The 8435-nt window shown below is 41.9% G+C and overlaps 1 protein-coding gene across 8 annotated transcripts; it reads left to right on the forward strand.

Moving 5' to 3' along the window:
- Positions 1-1524: 1524 nt before the first annotated feature.
- On the forward strand, positions 1525-8345 carry LOC115735655 (thaumatin-like protein 1b). 8 transcript variants are annotated; one of them, XM_048272119.1, is made up of 5 exons: positions 1525-1748; positions 1884-2580; positions 7451-7483; positions 7900-8003; positions 8121-8345. In XM_048272119.1, exons 1-5 carry the CDS (start codon positions 1685-1687, stop codon positions 8126-8128), a joined length of 906 nt encoding a protein of 301 aa, XP_048128076.1. In that variant the 5' UTR covers positions 1525-1684; the 3' UTR covers positions 8129-8345. The 8 variants fall into 8 exon arrangements, 7 of the variants coding, with proteins under 7 accessions (XP_048128076.1, XP_048128074.1, XP_030522877.1 ...); XR_007196808.1 differs by lacking the exons at positions 7451-7483; positions 7900-8003; positions 8121-8345 and adding exons at positions 3095-3226; positions 3334-3800; XM_048272117.1 differs by having other exon boundaries at positions 7900-8345.
- Positions 8346-8435: the final 90 nt, after the last annotated feature.

Below are 8435 nucleotides of genomic sequence, written 5' to 3' on the forward strand. Positions count from 1 at the left end.
TTACGAGGTGGGTGACCGAGCCAAACGTCTCTCGTTTAGTTGGAAACTTTCTGGGTATTTGGGTTTTACCACGAAGGTCGTGGGACGGCGGAGGTGCGGTGGTATTGAGCGGCGGTGGTGACGGCAGGAGGTCGTTGGTAACATTTTGTGAATAGTGTCCCGGCATGTCTGTTTGGTGCGTGAGATTTGTTGTGCTTTGCTCACCTGCTAAATCAGAACCTGAACGACGACCACCCGACCGACCATGACGACTTTGATCGTTCCCAGGGGCACCTCTCCCGAACTCTTGGACGGTTGCTCCTCTGCACTTTGCAGTTTGCACAATAGTCTCATGGTCTCAGTGGAGTTTTATGTTGCAGATGAGATCATTGACCGGGAATCCCTTATTTCCTGAGCGTCATCAAAGTTGAAAACTCGAGACGAGCGCCGAAAGGTTTGACATGAGGGGGATTATACAATTTGATCAGCCAACCAAATGAGAGATCGGCTTAACATAAAAACGAAGCAATTAAACTATAGTCTCCCAACGCCTCATAGTATTACTTTCATCAACTCATCTGGGAAATCTTTCGCTTGATTATATATCTTCCGTTAGATAATGTCGTCTAACCTACTTAATTTCTTTTGGTTTGGGATACTTGCGTTTTCATATGTAATGCTACTACTGACAAAAATCAATTTTCCATGCCGTATTCCGAGCAGCGTTCTTTCTTTTTCTGGGTAGCATCTCGTTCCCGCTACACATACTGATATACCTTCTGTAACCTCGAATTTACGCCGTATAATTACCGGTGCTCCTAGTCATTGGCGTCCACTCCTCTCTGATTTTTTTTTTTTGCCGCCATGGCTTCCACAGCTTGCAGAAAAATTGCAGCATCCTTCATGGACCTCTCTCCCATTCAAGACGCGGGCTTCGTAGACCGGGCTCTAGCATTTGCAGATTTAGCAAATGGGTTTTCCAAAGAAGGCTCCCCGAGACCCGAGTCATCACGAAGTTGAGACGAACCGGAGTGGGATTCAGTAAAGGCTCGTCGTGTAGATACTGCGGTTAATATACAGAAGAATCTTCTTTACTGGAATGGAGTGGTCCTGGAGTTTAGTTGATTCTCTTCTTTTCTTTTCTTTTTAAAATGTGGCAGGCGAGGGCAGCCGGAGCCCTCACACGTGATCGACATGGCCGGCACGGAGAAAAGGAAAGAGAAAAAAAAGAAACAAAAAAAAGAAAAGGCATTTGATTAAATCATTCGTTGAAATATTTCAACGGGAGCAATTTCTTATCTTTATTTGAAATGAAATTTATTTCGAACCACTTATTTAGGGAAATGACAGAAATTTTCTCTTATTTCAATAGCGTAATGTAATGGGCCCCATGCAAAATTTTGAATTGCTAAATTCACTGTCGGGCCACATCGCCAAATCACTTTCGAAGGTGGTCTGGAGAAAATAAATGTCGAGTCACAATTTATCGTATGGAGACGCGTAATATATATATGTTAACAAAAAGTTTTATTTGCTGTCGTGCTGACTGCTAATGCGTTCTCGTTCTGTTTCTGTTTCTCTCTTCACTCCAGAAAAGTGAAGTTCTTGGAGTGACCGTGACACCCAACCAAGCCCGGAAACTTCCATTTTCAATCTCCACCCAAACCTCAAAAATCCGCAGTCTTCGATTGCACAAAGCTCTCCAATGGATCGCCTCCTCGTGATCACCATCCCCGTTCTCTCTCTCCTCGCCCTCTCTCTTCTGTCAGGTAAATCCCGTTACAGACCGCTAAACAAGAAACCGTGTCTTTTTTTTTTTGCAATTTCCCTCGTATCGTCCTGCGGATTCCTCTCGACCCTTTTCTTGATTTTGTGTACAATTTCTCGATTCGTCGCCCCCGCAGAAGTGCACTCGACTTCCTTCAAGATCGTCAACAAGTGCCGCCGCACGGTCTGGCCCGGCTTGCTCTCCGGCGCCAACACCGCCCAGCTCCCCACCACCGGCTTCGCCCTCCCCAGCGGCGCCTCCCGGACCGTCCCCTTGCCCAGGTCCTGGTCGGGTCGGATCTGGGGCCGGACCCTCTGCGGCCATGATTCCCAGGGCAGGTTCGCCTGCGTCACCGCCGACTGCGGCTCCGGGAAGCTCGAGTGCGCCGGCGGCGGCGCCAAGCCCCCCGCCACCCTCGCCGAGTTCACCCTCAACGGCGCCGGCGGCCTGGACTTCTACGACGTCAGCCTGGTGGACGGGTACAACCTCCCCATGCTCGTGGTGGCCAGGGGTGGGAAGGGCGGCGGGTGCAGCGCCACCGGATGCCTGGTGGACCTGAACGGCGCTTGTCCGGCACAGCTCAGGGTGGCGACTGGGAACGGGACGGGGAGGGGGGTGGCGTGCCGAAGCGCGTGCGAAGCGTTCGGCGACCCTCAGTATTGCTGCAGCGGCGCGTACTCGACGCCCGACACGTGTCAGCCGTCTGCCTACTCGCTCTTCTTCAAGAACGCTTGCCCACGCTCGTATAGCTACGCGTACGACGACAAGACGAGCACATACACGTGCGCGGGGGCCGACTATATAATCATATTCTGTCCCTTGCCTTACACCAGGTAAAATTTGCACAGCTTCAATTTTGCTTTCGCTTGCTGTTTCTAAAGTTTCTAGTCTGTTATTAAATTGAATTTTATTAGCCTGTGCATTGATGAAAGATGGCGTGTTTTCGCTTTCGAGATGGGAGCATTTTGTGAAAACAGTATCTCTGGGATGAGGATGTGACACTAGTGTGAGGTAGTGTCACAGTGGAGATGCATTCTTGATTACTTAAGGTGATTTTCTACTTTCTATTTGGTTTAAGCTCCAAAAGTGGAGCTTTGTTCACGTGAGAGGTGAAGTGGCGAGATGGGTTTTATGAAATTCTTTCTGCATCATAAAGAAGCCATGTCTTCAGCTTAGTGGCATCAAGTTTTATAGTCCAATCGGGGTTCCATCATGACTGTAAGATAGTTATGTGATGAAGATCAAGCTCAATGTGACATCAATCTCTCCATCTGTGAAACAATGCTTGATAGCACCTGTGCGCATACTTATGGCCAAAAAATAATTGAGGTTGGTGTTTTCTCTCAGAGAATCGAAGCCAAAGTTGATTAGCTACTTGATGAAAATCTGAAGTTCTCTACGCATTAACCAGTAATACGTCATCTGTGGTGTAGAAAGTGCTAATCACAGGAGGAAGTTGTGGTAGTGTAATTTGCTGAGGTATCATCCTCGCAGCAGTAATAGGAAACTATTAGTTAAGGCATTTTTAGACTCCATCTCCATCATGAGGCTTTTGAAGTAACTTGAACCATGCTTTTTGAGTGTAGGAAGACCTAAAATTCCTTTCAAGCTTGCGAATAGGTACGATGGAGTCATCATGGTTGACATAGCTAGCTGCGACACCAGGTTTATCTGTGGGGTGTTTGTTCATTCTTAAGTGCTGCTATTTTGTCAGCATGAAGATCGTCTATGCTCCTGCTATACTGTCCCCACTGCTTCTTCGGGTTACTGCCCATAGTTGTAGCTATCGTCATGTTTACAGTCAATCTAAAGTGAATCAAACTCTTAAGAAATGGCCTGAATTTCTAGTAATCAGATTTAGGGAACACCATGCAAGAGAGTCAATGACGTTAGGATTTCTTTTTATGTCTAGTTGGTTGGCCTTTTCAAGATGTTCAACCGATGTGCATTTTTATTTTGTGAATCCTCCCTATGAAAACGCAGATACACAGTAGCATTGCCCTCATAGTAATATGTAGTGATTCGTTGTAGAATTAGCTACATTGTGCTAAGCAGATTTGGCAAAATATTATAGTTGTCATTGAGAAGCTGTTCTACATGTTGATGCACCCACCCTTTCTTTGGCCTATGATTACTGGAAATGCTGTTAATGTAGGAGTTGTAGTAGTGGATTTCACACTTCAAAGTCAAGTTGTGTGTCTGGCCAATTTAGGTGAAAAAGAGAAAAATGGGGTTTCTAAACAATTTGTCTGATCCGGGGGATTCTAAGTTCTGCTCTGAGGAAATGAGATGTTACCTAAGTTTCGTTTGGTATACATGTTTCCTTTTCCCTGTGCCATTATACCTTCCGTGTCTTCCCACTGATATGGAGAAGGAACATTGGAATTTGCTCTGACAATGTCCTAGTTCTGTATAGCCATAGGAGAAACTGTTGGAGCGCATTACAATAGGTCCGAAATCATATCTAGTCTAAATTGGCAAACAAATACATAAAAATAGACAATTACTGTAGCAAAAGAAGATTATCTGTAGCAGCGTAGGCGCAGAAACATGCCGGGCAAATCACTGTGCCAACTACTGTAGCAATCACTGTTCATTCACGGTTCAATCACTATACACTTTTTACTATAGCATCATGTGGTTTTTCCTTTAAAACCCTACTTCTTCTCTTTTAGAGGACACACTTCTTTCTCTCCACTTTCAAGAGCTCTCCCTCTCCCTCTTCCTCACTTGTAATATTTCCTCCTCTTCTCTTTTCAGTCTCTCATTTGGTGTAACCTTTCAGATCACCACCCGTATCACCATTCTACCTTTGTATCCCAATTACTTTGTAAGTTCTTTATCACTTGTAGATTACCCGACCCATTCATGGTCGGTTAATCACTTTGTAAATATCTTCTCAAATGACACCTCCCTTGAGTGTGGGCTATTGCCCTTGCAGATGGTCTTTCCCATAGAAATTGAAATGTTAGTCCATTTAAATATTAGTTCATGGCACACTCGAGTGGAGACTATCGCCCTTGTGGATGGTTTATATATTTCTTGTTTACATATTGCTTTTTACATTTTACATTAATTTTAATGCTCCTGATTTTGTTTAGCTTTAAGAATAAATCCACGAGCATTAAAAATAGTATAAATTGAAAAAGCGATATGTAAAATGACAAATAAAATAAGAAAAAGTATAGACCATCTACAAGGGCGGTAGTCTGCAGTCAAGGGTGGTATGAACTAAAATTCAAAGGACTGATATTGACAAAGTGATTATCCAACCATGAATGGGTTGGGTAATCTTACATGTGATAAAGAAACTTACATAGTAATTGTGATACAAAGGTAGAAGTGTGGTGATACAGGTTGTGATCTGAAAAAGAGGTTACCCCAGAGGAAAGATGGAAAAGATGAGGGGATAGATTACAAGAGACGGAGGGGGAAAGCTCTTGAAAGTGGAGAGAGAAGTGTCCTCTAAATAAGAAGAAGCAAGGTTTTATAGGAAAAAGCCATGTGATGGTATAATAAAAAGTCTACAGTGATTGAACAGTTTTTTGCGACAATAATTTGCTATAGTAATTTGTCTGGTATGTTCTGTGTCTATGCTGCTACAGATAATCTTCTTTTGGTGATTTTTACTGTTCTTCTGACAAGTCGATCCCATAGCAGTCGTCTTCATTGATATCCCGCTATGATGTGATTGGGTGGAACTACGGCAGTCCGTTGATCCTTTGATTTCTGTAATGATTTTTTTTTATGCTGCAACATATTCATTTAATGAATGTATAGCTGCAAGGTGGGCTGTTGCAATAGACTTTTGTTGTAAAAATGATACATTTGATGGACCAGCTATGGTTCCTTGTGGCTTTGAGGTGATTTGGGTATTTTTGTGATTTAGCCAGTTCATGACCGATTCTTCTGAGGTTTGTTTCAAAAAATTGAAGCTATCCCACCATTTGCTTTTAAACCTTCCGACAAAATCAGGGACGTGTGGTCTTTGGGGAGGACGATTTTAATCAAATTCTCAGGCTAATACCTTGGAGACTTGAAAGTTGATAATAGTTTAGTGATAGGGCCATAGTATTCCAACCAACCATCAAACCAGTGTGGTAAGTGGTTGCTTTGGAATTCTGATTTGAGGTAAAAAAGCCAAGAGTGATGATCATTGTTATTTTGGCGGTAAAATGCACTCCACCAAGTTTGCTGGTAATCCCAATAATTGAAGGTAAAGTGATATGGTAACACAGAGGTCAAGCGGGCCTGGAATTGTACAGGATTATGGGGTGAGGATCCCCAGTTAGATGGATGAATAATTTGAAGTATGGTAGCAGTTGAGTGGGTGATGTTATTTCGATTCTCTTATCCTGTAAAATGTCTAAATAATACAGATTTTGTTTCAGATAAAATTTCTTCATAATATGCAAGGGGTTTTTTGACATCAAGAGGTTTGTAATGCCAGTTTTCTGGGAATTGTTTTTTTGCAAAAAATTTTGGTTTATCGCTATAAAAGCCATCCACTACTGTAATTATATTTGAAAATGATTTTTGGGAAAAAACTGCAATCTTTGGGTTTGGAGGGGTTGCATGTGGCCTAATAACCACCTTACTAGAAATTAGTTTTATTTGTTTTTTCTGTCTGTGAGAAGCAAGTGGTGATGGGTTTAGGCTTACCTGAATTGATGATGATTGTATTTCATTTTTGGGTTTAGCAAGGATTGAGTAAGTTCTAATCTTTCTTTCGGTAATAACTTGGCCAGTTGTGATAATGCTTTCATCGGTGATTATGTGAGAGTATTTTGAGAGGTAATGGGAGGTGATGAGCCTTCTTCAGCTATTTTTGCCCATGTTTTGACCAGAGTCTGATTGGGCTTGTGATCGGGTTTTCGGCTTTGATTGTGATGAAGATTCAGCAATAGCTTTGCCTTTGTCTTTTTTGGAGGGTTTTGGTGGCATGATTTTATCCTCTGTAAAAATTCTCTTGTGAGAAAATCAGTTTAAAACTTTGAAGATTCATATATAAATTCAATAGCAAAATAAAAAACTGATAGAATGGTTTGCCATCCTGCAAAAATCCGTCTTGATGGAATATTCAAAATATCCTTTTGTAATGCTTCTTTGAATTGACTCTCAAAAGGAATTTTTGATTTAGCAAATCTCCTTGGAATTTAGAAGTTCATAAAATAATTGCTAATATTTCTTTTTTGATTGTGGAGTAATTCTGTTGAGTTTTTTTTTTTTTTGGTTGGAATTTCGTTGAGTTCAGTTCCAATGTTTAGTAACAAATTGAACAATTTGTTCTTTTTTATTTTTGCCTTGTTTGAGGATTCCTCCATACCCTATTTATTTCTGAAGTATCTGTACTTTCTACTATCTTGAAAGTAGATGGGTCAACTAAATGAAGACAGGTTATTTCTTTAACATTGGTTTTAATTTGCCTGACAATTATGGGTTGATGTCCATGGTGGAGGATGTTTCTTCAAATTGTGAAGTCTGTTTAAAAAATCCTCCTTTTTAGTAATCGGCTATCTAGTCCATTTTAAGGCTGTGTTTAATGGTTTGTAATTTAGTCGAGGAACTCCTTTTTCTAATTCAGCATTTTTATTGACATAGAAAGCATAATAGCTCCATGGTGATTGACTTTGTCCGATGAGTCTCTTGTCAAAGAGATCTTGGCAATTTCATGATTCATTTGAGTCGGTCTGGCCTTTATAGGGACTTGTTTTTCAGAAAATTCGGGTTCATGAGGTAATTCAACAATATGTTTTTCCCCTTCCCAGAACGCATTGGGTAAAGTGGAAAGAATATTTTGTTCTATGTGTGATTGCAGGGATGTTATTTTATACTGAATTTTCAGTTCGAGAAGGCTTTGTTCCTTTCTTTTGAACTCTAAATCTTCCTTCAAATATTGGAGTTGGTTTTCTTTATCTTTGACAAGGCAGCTAATTTCAGAGATAGAATGCTCTTGTAAAATATTTAGAATTTTCTCATTTGCGATTTATTAATGAAATTAGAAGAGATAATTATACTCTGGGGAGTCCATAACTCTTTCATCTCAGTATCATAATGCCATCACTTGTCCATGTTCAACCTGTCAATTTGTTATCTTCTCAATTCACGACGGATCAGTCTTTTTGACCGAGAATTTGCCCTGAAATATGCAGCCAAAAGGTCCTGAGCGCGCGCAAAGATTCGGTGCAGCTACCTCTGGTGAACAAGACGACCATGTACATCATGAGCAAGTACGCAAGCGGCGCTTCATTTTCAGGTCTGATGCGAGCTCGATATGCTCGGGGTTTTGCTCTCTCTGTTCTAACATCAGTTATGGTCTTGCGGCCGTACTTATGACCCCTCCCGTGACTGACATTGGCCTGGACACTTCCAGGCAGATAGACCGTATCGAAGCAGTTTTTATCAGGAGCATTCCCGCGCCTTAGACGAAGAAGAAGAAGGCTCCATTCTCGTATCCCCGCAAGCTAAAGCCGACTCTTATTTTGCCTGTAGCTAGTGGAGCCAGAAGCTCCGCAACCAATTTTTGTACATAGATGTCTTCCTCGTGTTTTTGCTTCCTTTCGGGTCATATTCGAATTTCTCAGACGATTGCCCTGGAGATTGGAGTAAGACCATGACATGACACGCCACGCCACTTAGAGTTCACCAAATGAAGAATCAGGCAAGAAAGGTAGGGGACAGCTACTTA

This window comes from Rhodamnia argentea, chromosome 11, assembly GCF_020921035.1.
Source record: "Rhodamnia argentea isolate NSW1041297 chromosome 11, ASM2092103v1, whole genome shotgun sequence".
NCBI classification, from domain to species: Eukaryota; Viridiplantae; Streptophyta; class Magnoliopsida; order Myrtales; family Myrtaceae; genus Rhodamnia; species Rhodamnia argentea.

Bases quoted from the DNA above. Each gene is read 5' to 3' on its own strand.
- LOC115735655 (XM_048272117.1), top strand. From the start codon at position 1,685: ATGGATCGCCTCCTCGTGATCACCATCCCCGTTCTCTCTCTCCTCGCC. The intron at 2,581-7,450 runs GTAAAATTTGCA...TGGCCTTTATAG, and splicing joins TGTCCCTTGCCTTACACCAG to GGACTTGTTTTTCAGAAAAT. The intron at 7,484-7,899 runs GTAATTCAACAA...TGAAATATGCAG, and splicing joins AGAAAATTCGGGTTCATGAG to CCAAAAGGTCCTGAGCGCGC.